This window comes from Aulonocara sp. 'chitande type north' Nkhata Bay, linkage group LG14 (genome assembly GCF_057382095.1).
Source record: "Aulonocara sp. 'chitande type north' Nkhata Bay isolate Kocher_YH1m ecotype deep benthic linkage group LG14, A_spYH_male_GT1.1, whole genome shotgun sequence".
In the NCBI taxonomy this organism is placed as follows: Eukaryota; Metazoa; Chordata; class Actinopteri; order Cichliformes; family Cichlidae; genus Aulonocara; species Aulonocara sp. 'chitande type north' Nkhata Bay.
The window spans coordinates 34,549,527-34,569,644 of record NC_141357.1 but is presented as its reverse complement, the minus strand read 5'-3'; the positions used below and the strand labels follow the sequence as shown (position 1 = coordinate 34,569,644).

The window sequence follows — 20,118 nt, the reverse complement described above, 5'->3', positions numbered from 1 at the left end:
AATCGATTTTTTAATATAAATTTATTTTGTCCGAAATGCCAGAATCTCTGGTGACATCTCACAAAATTTCAAGAACCACCAAACAGTAAATGAGAGCAGGTACAGGGATTCTTCACATAGACTTAAACACAGGGCGTGACCCGCGGATCAGAATCAGTTAGATGTCGCCTTTCTCACAGTCGGGGCTGAAAGTGAAAGCCGACAGCTCGCTGATCCGGGTCCGCGCTTTGTGTTCACGCCCTTTATGCGCTGATTCTAAGGCTGTTAGTTTGATCTCTCTCCAAACAATATTGACCGAACCAGCAGCAAAAGAAGATCCAAACGCTTCACATAAACATCGTCATGAATTCACTCTTTTACTGTTTTGCTTCCATTGCGATGCGCAGCTCTCTCTCTCTCCCTCTCTCCCTCTCCCTCTCTCTTTCTCTCTCTCTCTCGAACAGTTTTGCTTTCTTCATTATTCGCTTGCTTGTTACGCACAAGTCTACTGTTGCTTACAGCGCTGTCGGCCGCTGTTTTTTCCCCTTTTACATTCTTCCGAAAAGAAAACCTCATTTCTGCTGTTCAATACTGAACAAATTTAAACTTTTTAAAATTATTCAAAATGCAAAATGCTTAGCCGTGTCTCTAATAAAACCGCTGTAACGTCAGAGGTAATGTTCATTAATTAATGGTTTTCTTTCGTTTTTGATGTACTGCAGAATATTTTTTATAAAATCCCAGGCCAGGAAAATCACCTACATGTTTTTCTGTGTTTTATCTTCAGCTACTTTGACACAAAGGCATCTGCTGTGATGCTCACAGCTTGGATAAAGTCTTGCGAGTGTCAGCTTCCTTTTTATAGATACAAAAATATGTAAATGTACTGATCTGAATTATATTTCTGACTGTCAAAATTTCCCAGATTTAAATTGAATCGAATCGAATCGAATTAAATCGAATCGTGGATCGAATCGATTCGGGACCTTGTGAATCGGAATTGAATCGATTCTAGAAATCAGTGACGATACCCAGCCCTAGTGAGGTACTAGTAAACTACTGACCCTGAACGCATCAGAAACACACTGTGATCATTTAGGTAGTCTGCATGGAATTGACTTGGCCTCAAGCAAGTTAGAGACATAGTTGGTGCTTCCAACCGTCCACTTTCCTTTCCACTTAGCGTTACAAGGTGCTGGGTCCTTACCAGCTGTCAAAGGGAAAGAGAGAGGATAACCTCGGACTCTCTTTGCAGGGTTCACGTGTGTTTACCCCAAAGTGGCGTAGTTAAAAATGTGCTATATTGACCCAAAAGAGGTCAAAGTAATCTCTGCAGAAAACCAGCTGCGTTAACATTGTGCTACACTTGTAGCTGAATACATCATTGGAGAGAATGTTATTAAAGCAAATACTAAGATTTTAATGTTGAAACAACATTTCAGACAGGAGAGCAATTTTTAATTCATTCACGTTAATCCTTGTATTTTTTTGTTTTCTACAGTTTCAACAATGATGATGAGACTGAGTATTTATATAAAAGTCTTTATGATTTGTTGATAGGTGTAAAGCCATTTAGTAGATAGTAGTAATATTTATTGCTTGTAGAGAAAAACAGTCCATTAATCAACTCATAAAAAAAAAGAAGAATAAATGACAAAAAACATAAACACAGTTATAATGAGATGAAAGATTTTCATGTAATGGTTGTGTGTTCTACATCAGTGAGGTACTAGCAAACTAACTGTAAAATAAACATCAAATCACTGTTTCACAAGAAGCTGATGAAGACATCCTTGTTCGAGTGCTTCAACCAGACTATAACTCTGTCTGAACAAATCATGTTTTTAACGAGGTGTGGCCATGATATGGTATCTACAGGGCACATTAAGAAAACTGCTGTATTCGGGAATGAGATTTATACTGTCAGGGCCTCCAGGACAGGAAAAAGTGAAATCCTGCAGCAATGATACTATGAAAATAAAAAGTTCCATACGGGCCAGAGACTCGCCAACACAGTTTCTCTTCCCTGTAGAGATACACAAAGGACTCTGATTAAAAATAACTGCAGGGCTCTAGACTAACTTTTTGTCACGGTTGCACTTGTTTTCTAAGGTGCGCCAGCACAAAAGTTAGGTGCACCCAAATTTTTCAACCACATTGCTTACCACCACAATTTTACATATTCACTTTTTTTCGGGGGGGCAGCTGTCCATACAGACAGTATTGATTTGTAAATGACAATCTTGTCAACACAAAGTTCTTTATTTGGAGCACAGTTCTACAAGAAACATAAGTGACTGAAAAAGTGCTTGTGCTTTAAGTGCTTCACTGAGCTGAAATTGAAACTTAATACATCTCAAGATATATTAAAGAAAAGGAAAGCTTAATTAAAAAGACCTCAAAGTGTCTGATAAGCCTTCAAATTGAACATCTCAGTATCTGAACATCTAAACAGCTTGATATCTTATAGATTATCCTCCACTGCAGTCACATGCCCCTCAGATGGCCAACTCCTGTAATTTGGCCTTTTTCCCATTTTTTTCTTGTGTGTTCGGGATGACACCTATAAACTTCACATACGCGACATCATTACTGTATGTAGGGTTTACAAGCCATTTTTCTTGTGAAGAATTATTTCGGACGTACAATAGGCATATTGTAACATTACATAGACAATGTTAAACTTAATCATCATCTCGGCCTCCTCTGGTGACCTGTTTGCTGCAAACGTATATGGCTCATTATCTTATGCCATCTCCAGACCAGTGTTAGACACAACCTGAGAGGTTGATGGCTCCGTGTCATAGCACTGGCTACGGACGGATCAGGCCTTAAGGAAAAAGTTATCAATCGTTCTTTTCATCTTTTATCATTACCCACAGCTATATCTACTTCTATCGGGCCTAGGCTACTCACACCTCTCTATTCGCCTGCACTTTCAAACGTACACACACGCAGGCCTACAGAAATATGTGGACCACAGCTATTCAGAGAGGTCTCTAAATGGTTTAGACCATGATATGGGCATAGTGTGTGTCTGTTGTTGACCACACGGAGACTTTCAGAGTTGTAGGGACATTTTCTTTTACTCGAATGGCTGGTCACACCGGTGCGAACTAGGATTTTTTTAGTCACACCATTGAGAAATTAGGTTGCATGTGTGTCCAAACTGGTCACATTCTAGAGCCCTGAATTGCTTTTCACTGTAAATATCAAGATATTTGGAAAAAAAAAATTACGTCAACATGCAAAAGAACTGGATGATCAATAACTGTGTGTTGACTCTTTACCTGCAGAGAATGGCATGAATGCAGGACTTTTCTTAAAGTTGCCATTATTGTCCAAGAAGTGCTGGGGGTTGAAGGACCTGGGAGTGGCCCATTGCTTTTCCTCTTTTAGCACAGAGTGCAACAGCGGAATAATTACAGTGTCCTATTCAAAACATATATCTTGTTAGTGTTGCTGCTTTCAACATTATTCTCTGACTTGATATACAATAGATTCTGTACTACACATGAGATCTTGGAATTGAAAATACCTTTGGGATTGTATAACCCCTGAAGGATATGTCATTCAGTGTGTAGTGAGGGATGCTGAGAGGGATAAGGTCAAGAAAACGCTGCACTTCATGGATGACAGCAAGTGAAAAATGGAGGGACTTCCTGTCCTCCATCCTGGGACAACGGCCTTTTCCAATAACAGTGTCAATTTCTTGCTGCATTTTCTCTGGACACAGCAAAGCAGAAATGATTACCACTCTGATTTGTTTTATACGTCCACCAAGGGACGTATTCCTAACCATAATGTATTAGGGCTCGTAAAGTAAATTCAAGGTCTTGTTTTGTAAACTTACCCTGTATTTTGGGGTATTTAATCAGCACGCTAAGAGCATATCTCAGGGTGGAGCTGGTGCTTTGTGTTCCAGCCATAAACAGAGTCATTATTGTAGAGACCAAATTGTCATAGTGGAACTCAGTTGTGGAAATCTCCTTTTCCTGAGAGAAGAAAGTTGCCATTGTTCTCAGAATATCTTTATCGTCATTTTAACAAGTACAACAAAATAAATGCAGTCCCTGCCTTGTCAAGCAAAGTTTAAAATATAATTACAAATGAAATATAAAAAAAGAGGCAGAAGACTATATTCAGTAATAATTAATAGAACCTTATTGCACATAAGCACTGTTGCACAGGATGTCACAGGATGTCATCCATTGCACAGTATTTGTCGGGCTAATTGTAGGTGATTACCTGTAATTCAGTACCCTAACAGCTGCAGGGTAGATGTTGCTATTTAGTCTATTAGTCTTTGTTCTGATGCTTTTATATCTATTGCCTGATGGGAGCGGTTCAAACAGGTTATGAGGGGGGCGTCCTACTTTCCTGAGACAGCGAGAACGGTGCAGTTGGTCCAGACAGGGTAAAGAACAGGCAATGATCCCCTGGGGCAGGGGTGTCAAACTCAAATACACAGTGGGCCAAAATGCAAAACTAGAACAAGGTCGCAGGCTAACATTAATGTTTATTGAAAAATATCTTCCTCCAGATTTAAGAATGAATCTCTTCTTATGGACTCAAACAAGTTTTGCTGAAAAACTGAATGTGGAACAAGCAAAGCTTAATACTAAACAATGTATATATTAGCTGTATAATACCAGTAGGCCAGCTCTAATAGTAATTTGGTATGGCTTGGTGGGCCAGAGTTTGACACCTATGCCCTGGGGAATCTTTACAATCCCCTGAAGTGGTTTCTTCTGTGCTGTTGTCCAGCTGGAAAACCACACACAGAGACAGTAGCATAGAATGCTCTCGATAGAACATCGATAGAAGGACATCAGCAGCCTTTGAGGGATGTTATTTTTACTGAGGATTCTCAGGAAATAAAGTCTCTGCTTAAACCTTCTGTGCCAGCTCTGCTGTGTTCAGACCCAAGGACGTGTCCTCCGTGATGTGAACCCGGAGGACACGTCTCCGGGTTCACATCACGGAGCTGATGCTGATGGCCAAGGAGATGTGGGGGCCACCTTTACCCTTTCTGTGCGATTTTTCAGAACTCCAGCGCTTCTTTGTCCTTGTTGGTCTCTCCTCATTTTCCTCTCTCTATTTTTTCTTTCTGTCTGTGTGAGTGTATAATTGTGTGTGCATCTAACCATGTCTGGTGTTGCAGGGGCAGAATCTGTTCTGGCTTCTAGCCGTTTGTCCCTGCACACCTGAGGTGAATGACCTCATCTGTTTGTCATCAGTTGATTATCTTGCCATTATTTTTTATTATTTATTTTTTAAGATGGGAGAGATCCTTCGATATTCATCTGAGCATTGAACTAACTACATTAGTGAAACCAACTTCTCAAGTAATAAGTTTGATTATGGTTTGTTCCTTGATTTTAACTTAGTGTCATGGTCTGGGTGGAATGCAAATATATTCTAAGCCCCGTTTACAGCTACCAGTCACACTCTTGTTTAACCTAAAGCAACCTGTCAAGCACTTGTAGATTCAGGCACCGAACAGAGTCTCATTGGCAGTGAGCTAGCCAGACAACTGAACATCTCACTGGTTAAGCTAGATCCACCCATTCCTGCCAAAGCCTTAAACGATGAAGGTTTTGCCCACATCAATCATTGCACTGCGCCCGTCGCATTACTAATTTACTTGTAATTACATTACAAACCACGGAGAGACTCTCAACTTTTTCACATTTCATTCTCCAGATACACCACTCATCCTAGGTTTTCCTTGTTTGGAGGTTCACAATCCTCTCTTAGATTGGTCCAGCCAAAGAATTGTTATTTGGAGCCCATTCTGTCATGCCAACTGTCTCGTTTCTGCTCGCCAACCTCAGGCTCCTCAAAGGCTGTCCGAGGAAAACACAGCCGCTGACCTCTCCACTGTTCCCTTTGTGTATCATGACGTGCAGCCATGGAGAAGTACATAAGGGAGTCTCTCACAGCCAGCATCATTCAGCCATCTTCCTCCCCGATAGGGGCCAGTTTCTTTTTTGTTGACAAAAAGGATGGCTGTCTCCGGCCATGTATTGATTTTTGCAGCTTAAATGACATTACAGTTAACTCATTCACTGCCATTGACGTCTATAGACGTCAATTGAAAAACTTACGTTGACTGCCATTGACGTCTATAGACGTCAATTACGTTTCCAATGGGAGGGGCTAGAATACAACCTCGGGCAGCTTGTCAGTGAACATCAGACTGCTTGAAATGTATTTTTCACAAAAAGCTCGTTTTCTCCCTTTTTTTGGTCAAAACAGGCATTTTTGGTGGAACCCACCTCTCTTCTACAGCTGATTACTAAAGAACGGAAAATGGTAGAAACAAGCTTTTTTTTTTGGGATGGAAGAAGAGAGTCTGTTCTTCATTTTGGTAGGTTCAGCGTTTATGTGATCATAACACACAGTTTTCTGTGGCTCTTCAAAAATGAGTAAAAATGCTCAAAAACCCTGGCAGTGAATGAGTTAAGAATAAATAACCTTTACACCTCATCAGCTCCGCAGTTGAACCACTCCAAAGCGCCACAGTCTTCACCAAACTCAACCTTCTAAACCCATATCATCTGGTTCAGATCAAACATGAGGACAAGTGGAAGACAGCTTTTGAACACACACCTGGGACACTTCAAATATCTGGTCATGCCATTTGGTTTAACTAATGCTCCAACATTATGTCCCCACAGCATGTTGCTTTAAGGCTGGCTGAAAATCTGCTCCATGGTCTCCCTAAACTCCCGCACGTTTTTTCTTTAGCTACTGCTGGTGCTACACTCTGCTGGTAGCCAAAAGTCCATACAGTTGCTTAGGCAATGTAGGTGCAGGACACAGCTAAATTAAGAATATAATTTTTAGCACTTTAGATTTTATTAATTACCTACATTAATAAACACAGTAGTTGTAGTTTTGTGTATTCTTTTATATATTATGCTTAAGTTTTCCAACCTGGTTGATTCGAATAAGGAAGGAGTCTATGTAGTCTCGTGGGGAGCTGGGGTCCAATGTGTCTTTGTGTTCTTGGATCTTCATCTTGATAAACTTTCTCGCCTCTTCATACTCTGCAAAAACTTTGTGGTGGGGGCCAGGAAGATGGTCCATGAGTTTCGGAAAGAGGTTGTACATCTGTTGTAAGGAAGCATAGCACCATACATTCTTGTAAAGCATGTACTGTGTTTGGATAATTTTTCCAGTATGATTTTCAAAAGATGCAGGACAGACTGATGTATATATTCTTATACAAAATATGAAAACCAAATTTAAAAGCATTTAATTTTTAATTCTGCTCCCACTTTCAGTTACCTGACCCACAGGGCTGCTATTAAGCTTTCCTATATGAGAAAGTATGGTAAGGAAGCGCAAGAACTGCTTGTCTTCATGGCTGAAACGTTGACCAAGAACCAGGCAGCAGATCACGTTAGACACAGTACGGCTCAATGAGAATGTGGGGTCAAATGGTGCACCTGCAAGAGAAGAGGAATCATCTGTCAAATTAACTAAGGACTTCACTTTAGTTATGACATGCCCACACTTCCGAGTTTCCCACTGTTTAGTCTGCGCTTCTCCGTTTCAAACTATTACAAGTTTGGTCAATCAACTTTTAAAAAGATTCAAAGCGTATGTTTGTTGGTTTTCCAGAAAATGGTGTTTTCATGCATTTGACTGTGATTTCTGATATCAGTTGTGCATCCTGATGTGTTAACAACCTGAAGCTCACAAAAGCTCTCTGTTTTAGCAGATCATATTGTTTTTTTGGTGGTGGTGGTGGTGGTGGTGGTAGTGGATGTCAATTCAGTAGTGGAGAATATTGGGTTAGTGGGATTAGCCTACTGTAATATGCTTCTGTTTTTCCAAAGTGAAGACTGATTATTTTCCGTTAGTATTGTAGTGTCCTGTTATGTTCATGGACAGCTTATTGTGTTTCCTTTTTGGTTATCTGGCATGATGTGTCAGTGACTTTAACACTGGTCCTTGTCTCTTTCTTTAGAGCATTCTCATGGCAAAGAGTGTGTACATTTGGGACAACCAGAGTTGTAGATGAAAATCGGTATATGGGTGTGGTCACTAGGGATGATAGTGTTCCATATAGTGTTTTATATATCAAAATATATATGTATTTGTTAGGGGTGCAACGATACGCAAAATTCATGGTTCGGTTCGGTACTTTGGTGTCACGGTTGGATATTTTTTCGATACAAAAAACTGTTCATGCTTTTTTAATTTGTCATTTATTAAAATTATAAATATATATTTTAACTCAAACGTACAGTTTTTAAATTTAATGTTGCTGAAACAACAAAGGGATAAAATAATAAATCTATCTGATCGAGAAATCACTCATCGTTGGAAAAGAGAGTTTATTACAGAGAAATGGTTCTTTTCAAAATAAAAGCTATACTATACGCTTCTTCTGGAGTATATTCTCAGCAGCACATTAAACATATCAGGTCCCCATAAGAAGAATCATGTGCTAACGGCTGTCTAAATGACTCAGGTAAAGTTTGTAGCATGCGTGCTTGTTGTTTTTGTCTGCTTCCACTTGTCTTTGCACTAGGATGATGTCGGAGTAAATGTGCAGTCATATTCATTTTGTTCCCACTAGTGCTGTCAGCGTTAATCTCAAATGACGTTAACGCCACAACACGGCAAATCTCCGTTAACGAGCTACCGCGGATCGCCCCGTGCGTGGGGCTGGACGGCGTCAACACGTTAACGAGCAAACTGCGCTAACGCAGTAGTTCCCACCCATGTAATTGAGCATTGCGTGGCACATCTGACATACTGTTTTACTTTGCTTACCTTCAGGGTCATACTTCACATGAAGACCAAAATAGTTCCAAAGGCCAGATCTGAATGAGGGTGGGGGAGGTTCAATTTGCCATGTTGCAATGAGCTTAGCTTCTGTCTTGCTAGCTTGCGCTGCGCTCAGTGGATCTGCGCTGGACAGTGCAGCCTAGGCGGAGTAGTCGAACGCAGATCCACTGAGCTAGTATTTGTTTTCACTTATCAGCATTTCAATTTTTTAATATGTTATATACATATAGGTACCATGCTGTTCATAGTAAACGTAGCTTGGCATATTGCACAGTAGCCCTTTTCACATCAGCTGAAACTATACCTTTTAATTTATGTATGTGAGCCCTCATATGTTCACTCTCTTCTTGGATCCATTCTTCCATCCCCTTGCGTCCCATCCCAAAATCTCTTAGAGTGGTCATTGTGAAGCGTCGCAGCTGACGCCAGCGTTCCCCGTTACTGCTCCCTATACCTGAAAGGTTAAACCACTTATCAAAGTAATGGAAGAGAAGCCATGCTGATTCATGAAAGAATTAAAGCACTAGGAAACAAATCACTTGTGCCTTGACAAAGACAACATATTTGAGTGATCACGCTTTACCATATTTCTTGTTAGGGTTGTGTAGAACTGGAGTTGGTGCTCTGCCTGTGAAGTCATCTGCTTGATCCACCAAGGCTTCTTTCACAGCATCATATCCTACCAGAACTACTGTCCGCTGCCAGCCTAGGTATACTGTCATCACTGGCCCATAGGTTTCACTGAACTAATAAAAATTATTTGTTTTAATGATAAGCATTGAGCTTTTTATGAGTTTTATGCAAAAACACACTGCAGTAATTGCACACCCTTAATAAAGTATTCTGATTCTGAAGTGTTAAGATGCTGTTAAATTTAGTCTGTTTGAAGACAGTTTTTACTCTCCTCATATTACAAAATATACTATTGTAAACTTACCTTAAAAAGACTTTTAAAGGGTGCTTTTTTGTCTATCTGTAGAAGGTTTCCTATGAAAGAAAGTGCAGTGGGTCCTGGAGGTAGACGCCTGTTTGTTTTGTTTTTTACATTAAATATCCACAGCAGAGCTAAGATTAGCCCTGCCAAGATCAAAGTTGTAGAAAATTCCATGATGCTGTATAAACTTTCTTATCTTAACTGTTATTATGTTGTCACTTGACAAGAAATAGTTTCAAATGCCAGACTCGAAGGCAAACAACTGAACTAACCCAGAAAATACGTCAGTCTAGATGCAAAAGTAAACAGAAAATGAACACTGACAGGGCACACACAAGGTAAATAAACAGACTGTTATGTTACTGCTTAGTTAATTTCATGTTTTAAATGTTAGTAAAATGCGCCACCCTGTGGCCCCTTTAAGTCGATATTTTGTGACAGTAGAAGAAGAGTTAGACAGGAAGTTCATGTTTTCTTGCTATGCTGTTTCAAGATGGCTGCTCCACATTTGTGTCCTTCTTTGGGTGTTTGTTAAAGCATTGTCTGTAAGTATTTAATGGTAAAAAGCAATGAGACACTCCAAGTGTTGTTTTTATGTGTGATGGACCACAGTTAACAAGTTTTCTATGTGCTATTCATATGTAAATAAGATCGCCAGTTCATATGCTAATTAGCGGTGCTAATCGTCATGCTAGCTTCTCAAATGCATTGTTAGGTCATTGGCACATGTTGTTGTTAAAACAGTACAGATGAGTAATGTACATTTCCACATATGCTTTATTGTTACAGTTTCACAAAATGAAAGAACCAGTAAACTTCATAAGATTTCATCTATTGTCTGGAGTTCCTAGGTTCATGTTTAGCTGTGTGGATAGCTAGTCAGACTTCTAGCGAGGCCATTTCCACAGACACTCTGACAAAGTTTGTAAAGACAATGACTTTCTTAACAATAATAATACATTTTAATTAAAAAAATAACCTTTCAAAACACTCAAGGACACTGTACACAGCAGAATAGAGACAAGCAAAACAACAACAGGCATAGCAATTTATAAAATTATAAACAAAACGTAGAGCAAATTTAAAATAGCAGAATGGAGAAGCTCATGTAAAGTAGACTATTGTGAACGGGTGAGTTTTGAGTCTAGATTTAAAAAGAGAGAGGGAGGTGATATTTCTTATATGAGGGGAAAGGGAATTGCAGAGTCGAGGAGCAGAGCAGCAAAAAGCCCTTTGCCCCATGGGGGCTAGCTGGGGGGAAGGGACAGATAATAAGCTCTGTAATAGGAGACTGTGAGCTATGTGATGTAAGGATTCCCAACTTCCTTTTCTGAAGATTGGTATTTTTTTTTAAAAAACTGTTAAGATTAGCTAAATGTCATTTTTTGCTTATTGACATAAATGTTTGTAAACCAGTTTTACTGAAACTGTTTTTGTGTGAGAACACAATGCAAACTGTATGTAAGGTTCTAGAATGATTATAGGAACAAAATACCTGATCCCTGTGAAGCAAGAGAAGTTAGCAAAGCAAGTTTGCCTAGGAAATAGCAGCTGCCAGGGTGATGTGTAAGTAAGATCAAGAAAACTTTCTGAGAAAACTTGTGGGATTGCTAAAAATGCAAATCAAACACAAATCCCCAAAAAGCCTTCAGTTGATCCAAGATGCTCTTGGAATCATCCCTTAGTTATGCTGCAATACGCATACTCTAATGGGGCTTCCCATGATCCACTGAGCATTTCTTCTTCACTCACCTTTTTTACTCACTTTGTGTTTACACACCACTCCGCATTTAATCATTAGTCATTATTAATCCCCGGCTTTCTTCCACAGTGTGTCTTTCATCCTGCCTGCCTCCTTCAACCTCAGCCTTCAACCTGGCTGTTCCTTGATTAGCCTGTTTTTTTTTTTTTTCCTGTCAAAAGGTAGTTTTTCCTTCCACTGTCAATTGCTTGCTCATAGAGAATCTTTTGATTGTTGGGGTTTTCTCTGCATTATTGTAGGGTCTCTAGCCTTACAACGTAAAGCACCTTGAGGTGATTGTTGTTTTGATTTGTCATCCATCCATTCGCTTCCGTTTATCCTTTCCAGGGTTGCGGGGACGCTGGAGCCTATCCCAGCTGTCATAGGGCGAGAGGCAGGGTACACCCTGGACGGGTTGCCAGTCTGTCGCAGGGCTAACACATAGAGGCACAGACAACCATTCGCACTCACATTTACGCACAGATTCACACCTATGGGCAATTTTGATTAATCAATTAACTTGTTCCCACTAACTGCATGTCTTTGGACTGTGGGGGGAAGCCAGAGTACCCAGAGGGAACTTCAATGATAGAGATGTAATGACATTGCTATTTTAGCTGTTACTCAAACTGTTTTTTGTCTTTTCAGTCAGATTTATATCTACAAGAAATGGTACAACTTGTTCCTTTCAGTGTGGGTAACTCTAACAGGAAAAAGTTGTACTTTACTGTTTGTCCTGGCTGTCAAACAGTAAAGTAATGCCAAGCAGTAAGACTTTGGGTATTTTAAAGCAGTCATAATATAATTTTAAAAAAGTGATGCTTATGATAAAAAAAATGAATGGATGTCTTGACTATAATAATCTGCTTGATACACACATTAAGCATGTGCATTTTCAGGTTATGCATATCCCCCTCTTGTACAGATTTGCTTCAAAATCCCTCCTCCCCAGACCCTGGCCTATGTCTGTACTGCTGCAGTTTGTTTGTTCTAGAGAGACAAGCACAAAGTCATGTTGACAAAAGGATTTAATGTGTTAACCTTTAAACTGCATTCCATGTATAATTACACTGTGCACACAGGTGAAAGGGTAATTTCCAAAAGCAGGGCAGAAGACACTGAGAGAAATGTGGACGAGAAAAAAAACATTCAGTTCAGTGAGATCATCTTTTCTCAAATTTATGACACAAATCCAAATCTGAAAAAACAAAAAAAAACAAAACAAAAAACATACCCAATTTCCTTCAGGATCAACCTTCAAGATCAATAAAGTTTTATTGAATTGAACTGAAATCTGAGACTAATATGTTCTTATAAATGTCTGTGTGACTGGAATCAGACTGCTGACCCAGTTAATATCAAGTCATCATGGCATGGAAAAAGTGATACAACACAGACAGTGTTTACAGGAGTAGGGCTTATTTATGATTAACCTGAGGAGCATTGGCACAAAGCCAGGAAGCACACCTTTATTGATTGCTAAATTAGTCCTACAGATTACCCAACAGCTGATTAGTAAACATCATTACAAACATCAATATAAGGAATTTGAAAGCCCTGTCAACTAAAAAGCAAATCCTCCACAGTCAAATGCATCAAAGTCGGAGTCTCCTTCGAAGTCGAAGCTGTTAAAGTGTGGGGAATCGACATCCTGGCTGCAGGCATGGAAGGAGCCCCCAGCAGAAAGCTCAGAGAAGCCCCCTGTGCCGTGGGCAATTTCTGGGGGTCTTGTGGCAAGGGGAGAGGAAGGGGAGCAGGAATTGAGGTAGCCCAAAGCAGAGGAGGCTGCTGCCCCTCCCATCAGTAAGCATACTGCCCTCACTGCCCGGGCATCACTGCTGTTGCCATGGCGAAGACAGTCGGACATACGGTGAGGTGGTGCCACAGAAACACTACGCAGAGGCTGCCGTGACACATTTGCTGTAAAAGATGTAAATGTTGTTAAATTCACAAATTTATGTGTAGTTTGGCTTATTTACCAGCCAGACAGCATATATTATACTAACTGGCTACTATAATACTATTATACTACTACTGGCAATAGTGTATATGTGTGTACTAGACTTAGTATTCATAAACTACTTAAATTAAATGGGACACAGTAGAAATACAATTAAGCTATATTTTTCATTACTCAAAATTAGATCAAAACACGATTAACCCCAACTCTGCCTCTGTGTGCTCTGTTACGGCTTTGCAGGTGCTTAAGGACACCATCTGTCATGCTCAAAACAACAGAGCACTAAATTATAAAGGAAAAACCAAACATGAATTGTCCAAATGCATCACATTTAGCAAATTAAATTAGTCAGAGCTTCAGTAATTAAGATGCAGTTGTAACTGTAATAAAGCAACAGCTGTGTGACAGATGTGATAATGTGTAGTTTTAGGCATAAATGCTTCAGAAATGTGTATTGTCAAATTTCTGAATGTGCTTCCCATTTGTTTTATTCACAAATCGTTTTATCCATTAGTTCATTAATTAACCAGATTAGAGTTTTTGTTCATTTGTCTTGTTTTTTCTGTTTTGTGAAATTAATCAGCACCCTTCTTCAATCTACTGTCAAGTAATTACAAATGGCCTAAGAGCTGACCTTGGTTTTGCCCTCTCTCTCTGAAGGAGCCTCCCCGTTCAGTGACCCTAGTCAAAGGAGGGGTGCCCTCACCAACCCTTGGTGACCCGGGGTCTTTATCACTGGCAGAGTCGGGCAGGGGGTCTCTATCTGTGATGCAGGGAGTGAGGCTGCGTTGTCTCTGAAGTGTCAGGGGTGACATGACACCCTAGCAAATTGGAAAAAGTAAACGTTATTATATGACAGAAATAAACAGTCTACAATTGGAACAGGAATCTAACAAATTAGCAGTGAGAAACATAGAGAACACAATTTGTTTTAATATTAAATAAAACAGTGCTACCTAACTCACCTCTCTCACTTTCCTGATGACCTTCAGCCAGAGCCTGTGAAACATAATGACATGTCATGATGTTTGAAACAGATCCAAAGTTTTATTTTTTATTTTTTCAACAGCAGAAAAGCCTGATAATCACGTGCAGTAAATTTATTTGGTAACAAGTAGAGCAAAGGAAACCTAAATTTCAGAATGTATGTGTGTGTAAATATGCCACCATGTGCAAAACAACTGATAGTGAATGGGTAAAGGACATCTGAGCTCCAGAGGGAAGGAGACAAAGAGAGAGCGTGAGACCTACGTGCAGTCGTCTGGGTTGTCTGAGAGCAGCAGCAGGAACTTGTTCTGTGGCAGGATAAGAGCAAAGCAGCAGTCCCTCCTGCCCCCTGGAGGCAACTTGGGCAGGTCAAGTATTTCTCGTCCCTCTGCAATTGACTCACAGCTGCTATGTAGTGCTACTACTTGGTCTGGAGGGGACTCTGCATCCCGGCACACCAGCAGGTTACCCTCTGTGGTCAGCACAAGGTACTTCTCCTTCCACTGCTTAAACATGAAGCCGCCTCCAGAAAAAAGAAAACAGTACAAGTAGGCTCATAAATAGGAGATGAATCAAAACGTGCCAGAACAGCCAAAACAAGCTGAACAGGAGGTCCTTCTGACTAATCAGACAAACAAGTCCCAAAAAAACAACTGTAAAAAAATAACTGTAGCAAAAGCACAGAGAAAATGTTATGTTATGTTCTGCCATTTATCATATCATCTGAAGTTGTTTTTTCTGAGGCTTTTCAGTCTGGTGCTGTTTAGTCTGACTGAAAGAAACTGATGGACATTATGGACAATGCCAGGCATCCTCTGCACACGGCCATTAACAACCAGAAGAGTCTGTTCAGTGACAGGTTGCTTCTCCCAAAGACAAGAACTAACAGACTTAAAAACTCCTTTGTCCCACACGCCATCAGACTGTTTAACTCCTCTCTGGAGGGGAGAGGGAGGGGAAACAGGAGGACAAAGGAGGGGGGAACAACTAAGCTGTAGTGCCTCTTCACCTCACTGTGCAATACCTTTTGTGCAATACTTTTGTAAATAGTCAACGGTGCAATAGACTCAATACTTGAAATGTGCAATTCACTTGTATTTTTATTTTTATTCCTATTTATTATATTTATCCCCTTCGTATATTTTATTTATATTGTCTCTGTATTTATATATATATATGTGTGTGTGTATAACTCTGTAACTTCTGTCGGTGCTGTGCTTTTTTGGAAATCGAATTTCCCAGAGGAACCCACCCGACTAATCTAGTCAGAAGTCTCATGTGTTTTTCAATGGAATGTGATGTTTTTTGTTTATGGTTTGACATCTGAGACCGTTTGATCTGATGTCTGACGATGGTTTCCTGAAACCTGAAGATGTCTTAAAATGTACACCATAGCACTGATCAATGACAGTTGATCTGATCTCACTCCCTTTGTTTGTCAGTGTTGTTAGTTTCGGTCATTACTGTTTATAAGATTAGGGAAACTGGCATTCAGCTGACACTGAAGAAGTCACTTGGATGAGTGACGAAACATTTGTTGCACTGAAAATGTTACATCCAGATGAACAGAATCAACTTTTTGAGAATTCCTTACCTGGATGATTGAACATGAATCAAGATACTTCCGTATTAGTAGTAATGTTACTGCTGGCATTGTATGTCCAGAACTATAACGGTGTTGTTTGTTTGGTTGTATGCTTGTACTTTCACTAACTTAACTGAAAGTTTCACAAACAAATAACACAATTGTTTAATGAGCAGGTTCTTTGATAGAAATGTTCTATTTTTGTCAGTTTCAGTGATATAATTGGATACTTATTGCAGTGGCATAAACACAACTATAACAATGTCCAATAAATTGTTTGGGGGGTTTTATGAGCACAAACAGCAGCCTCAAAATCACACTGATTAAAAATTACAACAGTCAGAGAAAGTCACAGGATCAACTTATGAAAACAACAACAACAATACCAATAATAATACAAAAATAATGATACCTTGTCTTTGAAACAAGGCAGATCCATAATATCAAAAATCAATAGAAACAGCTTGAGTCAAATGTAATGCGTTTTTGTATTAAAAAGAAACTGAAATATTCTCATTTTTGGAACAATGAGTTTTCAGGACAGGACGCACACGACGGTGTTAGACTGCAGACAGTAGAAGGTGAGCACATGTTGATAGACAAGATCTGCTTTATTTCTCCATACAGCGGATTAAAGCAGGTGGATTTGCAAGCGAGCAAGGGAGGGGGGTATAGGAATTTTTGATTGATTGTTTGTTATTATGGCGTCTACTATACCTGGGAATACTAATATGACAACAACTGCATTAATTTGACTGCAGATTTCAACCTTTAGATTAATATCCCTAAATTTTATTAGCTCTATTAGTCTGCATAAGTCAAGAGAGGAAGAAAAACATTTGAAGTACCAAAATAGCTACTTAACTGTTATCAACTGTGACACCACTCTGAAATGAAAACAAGGGCAATAAAAAACAGATGTAATATAAGTAAAGAGAGACGCTGGCCAAGAGCCGGTTCATGACTTGGCTTGAAAATCATACTGGCTGGCTCTTAGGCTGACATTGCTCATGTAAGAGTTGGATTGGTGTTCTGAGACAGTGTTGTTTTCCACCGATTGTGAAGTCAGCAGCCATATAATCTATACTGGCTTTAAAAGAATAAACACTAAGAATTTATTACACCTTGGAGAAAATAAGCATAAGACAATCAGAAAATCTAAATTAAAGACATAGTTTGGTCATATTTGACAGCAAAGCAACTGAGATCTTCAAAAAGCCTATATAATTACTAACTTTGGCCTAATTTGCAGAATGAGCACAAAAGGACAGTAAACAAAATCAGACCAAAGCATTCACATCAAACTTTACATGACGACTGCAGAGGGGTTACTGTGGATAAAAGGATAGAAGCAGCCCTACCATATTTTTTGAGGAAGCCTCGATGAACACCTGCTGTGCTCATGTCTGTGGTCATCACAGCAACAGGAACTGAAATGAAAGGCAGAGCACTGATGCTGAAAAATAGGGTAAGAGAAAGAGGGAGAGGGAGAAGCGGGAGAGAGAATAATCCCCACTATTTAGGCCTTCCCTCTTTAAACCCATGCTGTTGTGAGTGGAATTGGAGCCATGCCTGGTTATGCACATATAAACATCATATGAGCATAAGAGGCCCAAATAATCATCACAGCGAAAGCATAAATCCCACCAAAAAGATGATTTATGGTTTATACTGCAACCATTACCAGATGTCATGTTGGACACCCTCCCTGAGCAACATACACACACACACGCTTCAATTTCCAGTTCCACACAGAAAATATGAGAGGTGCATAATTGCTTATCATTAAACTGGTAAACCTGTCAAACCTGTATCTTAGCGCATCCCTGCCCCCTTGAATGGCTTCCGAACAAGGGCTCGGATCACCTCCTGCTCAGAGAGATTAAAACAGAGGGATTATTATTCTTGCACAGCTGGAAGCCTGTTGTTGCACTGCTGTGGATAGGCCCAACCAAGATTTTAATCTGTTCAAACCTGGAATATGTGGCCCCATCCAAGTAACCACCTCTAACATATTACATGTCTTTCATCATCATATATCCAAGTGAGATTAAATGCTATTCACTGTGACATTCTGGGTTTGCTAATCGCTGTTAGAATGACATTACGTAACAGGAGGGATCTTAGAGAGACGCTCTCATGCTTTGATGAAACTGGTCTTCAATAAATGGGTTGTAAGGTGGTGGTAGTCTGAAAGATGTGGGGGCTAAATACAGGAAGCAGATTTCAGCAAGCAATGTGAAAATAAATGGGCAAAAATATTTACACACCTTCAGTGTACATTGTATATTGTACCTTTAACACCTTGAATACATGAGGCTTAAATCTTTGACCTCTGGTTTAGTGATCTGCCTACAGTAATGTGTAACATGCCACATGGGATCACCAGCATGCCAAAGCATTTGTTTGAAATTGTTACTGCAGCCCTTGATGCGTGTCTCTAGGTTTTTGTTCACAGACATATCTGTCTCTGTTTAAAGTTTATGACAAGCAGAGCTATTGAGGAGTTAGTCAAAGCCAGGAGATGACATAAAATCAGATAATCCCACTGGAAATTTTATTTTCCCATCAGACAGCTCCCTTTGAACTCTATGTGTGACAGAAAAACAGGATCTTACACTGTAGCACATAGATATCATTTGCTTTGCTGTCTGTTGCTAATTCAGCGTTTCTATTACTGGCTAATTTCACCAGTGAGCTGAAAATAAAACAGCAGAAAGCTCTCATTGCAAGGTTTAATCTTGTTGCACACCTCTCCAAGCAAAGAACAAACATGAAGTAATAATATCTGGTGTTTTTGGCCTGGTTTAGTCAACTTTAAAATAAAAACTGACATCAGTACTGATAGAAGGATGTTAATTAAATTGTGCTTTCAAATTATTTGGGAGTGTAGAAAAAAATCATCATATTAAGTATTGAGTATAAAATCTTTTACACTCTATGGCTGAAGTAAACTTTCACCGTCTGCTTTTTGTTGAGTCCGTCTGTCTTCAGTCTGATGGAGTGCAGCTCAATTTGATTTAAATCAGGGGATTGACTCTACTATTTGAGGACATCGCCTTTTCACCCTGTTAAGCTTTTGTGTTGTTTTTGCACTATGTTAGGCATTGCTGCCCTGCTCAAATTAAATGTTTTCCCAATAGGTTTTGTACATTTGGCTGAATCTGAGCTCACACTCTTGTATAGCTCAGATTTATCAGCAAATGCCGGTGTTAGATCCATTGGCAGCTATACTCAAGTCATAACAAAAACACCAATGTGTTTGACCGATGAGGTCAGTTTGGGTCAGGAGCCTAAGCTGACCGCCTTTAAATGATCTTCATTTAGGTTTGTTCAGAGACTTTCTCAGGACTGATTGTTCTTCCATGAATTCAGTTGCAGTTTGAACAAAATCACCAGCAGGGGGCATAAGAGCCTTCAACTTCAGGCAGTCAGTCACTACAGTCTATTTTAATGAATCATCAGGGTTGAGTGGAGCAGTTTGGCTGTCAAGTCTGCAGTAAGGAGAAGGAAAAAGAAGAGGCCCTCAGCTCATTATCCGCACCACCGGGGGGATGTGTAGCTGGGAGAGTAGCAGGAAGGTGTTTCTCATGTCTTCCAGCCAATAGACACTCTTCTTCAAGACAGGTTGTTTTGTTAATAAGCATTTGAGATTATCAGGGATATGAGCTCAGCACTAGCCTACTACTCTGTGAGTAGCTGGGGCCCATACAGTTTGTTTTGCCGGTTAAAGTGTTTTATAACCTAGACCATTCGCTTTTAATTCTGTTAATCCACTTGAGCTTCGTGTAAAGGTCTTTAAATCTTTGGGTCTTGGTGTGTGATGAATCAGATTTTAGCGTGACTTGAACCTAAACACTCCTTGAGTCCTAGACCTGATGCCCCTCCCCCTTTATAGCCAAACATTCACTCCTTCCAGGTCCAACTAGCCACGAAACTTTGTGTTTTGGAGTTGAACACCCCGCTTTCTTATGCAGGACCACCCTCTGCGACCCTCTTCCCTCCCTCCACTCTGTGCTTCTATCAGGGAGCAGTGAGAGCACCATTGCTCAGGCCCCGATTGAAAGGAGAGCATATACAATGGGGTCTTTCTCAGTGGCTCTCTGTCTCCATTAAAAACCCTG

At 39.9% G+C, this 20,118-nt stretch overlaps 2 protein-coding genes across 2 annotated transcripts; both read right to left on the bottom strand.

Moving 5' to 3' along the window:
* Window positions 1-1,025: 1,025 nt before the first annotated feature.
* Window positions 1,026-10,005, bottom strand: LOC147315058 (cytochrome P450 2F3-like). The gene is made up of 9 exons (XM_086262269.1): window positions 9,725-10,005; window positions 9,371-9,533; window positions 9,092-9,241; window positions 7,276-7,436; window positions 6,922-7,098; window positions 3,833-3,974; window positions 3,518-3,705; window positions 3,270-3,411; window positions 1,026-2,005 (listed from the first exon to the last, which is right to left on the bottom strand). The coding sequence occupies exons 1-9, from the start codon at window positions 9,893-9,895 to the stop codon at window positions 1,824-1,826; spliced, it is 1,476 nt and encodes a 491-aa protein (XP_086118395.1). The 5' UTR covers window positions 9,896-10,005; the 3' UTR covers window positions 1,026-1,823.
* Window positions 10,006-12,472: 2,467 nt separating this feature from the next.
* Window positions 12,473-17,826, bottom strand: LOC147315057 (uncharacterized). The gene is made up of 6 exons (XM_086262267.1): window positions 17,803-17,826; window positions 17,356-17,424; window positions 14,674-14,932; window positions 14,388-14,421; window positions 14,057-14,243; window positions 12,473-13,382 (listed from the first exon to the last, which is right to left on the bottom strand). The coding sequence occupies exons 2-6, from the start codon at window positions 17,408-17,410 to the stop codon at window positions 13,027-13,029; spliced, it is 891 nt and encodes a 296-aa protein (XP_086118393.1). The 5' UTR covers window positions 17,411-17,424; window positions 17,803-17,826; the 3' UTR covers window positions 12,473-13,026.
* Window positions 17,827-20,118: the final 2,292 nt, after the last annotated feature.

What these genes read in the sequence shown, in the direction of transcription:
- LOC147315057 (XM_086262267.1), bottom strand. Translation starts at nt 17,410, where the DNA reads ATGACCACAGACATGAGCACAGCAGGTGTTCATCGAGGCTTCCTCAAA. An exon ending in AGGCTTCCTCAAAAAATATG is followed by an intron (nt 14,933 to 17,355) that starts GTAGGGCTGCTT and finishes TTTTTTCTGGAG; the next exon opens with GCGGCTTCATGTTTAAGCAG. An exon ending in GACAACCCAGACGACTGCAC is followed by an intron (nt 14,422 to 14,673) that starts GTAGGTCTCACG and finishes TATGTTTCACAG; the next exon opens with GCTCTGGCTGAAGGTCATCA.
- LOC147315058 (XM_086262269.1), bottom strand. Translation starts at nt 9,895, where the DNA reads ATGGAATTTTCTACAACTTTGATCTTGGCAGGGCTAATCTTAGCTCTG. An exon ending in CCTTTAAAAGTCTTTTTAAG is followed by an intron (nt 9,534 to 9,724) that starts GTAAGTTTACAA and finishes AATTTTTATTAG; the next exon opens with TTCAGTGAAACCTATGGGCC. An exon ending in CAACCCTAACAAGAAATATG is followed by an intron (nt 9,242 to 9,370) that starts GTAAAGCGTGAT and finishes TTAACCTTTCAG; the next exon opens with GTATAGGGAGCAGTAACGGG.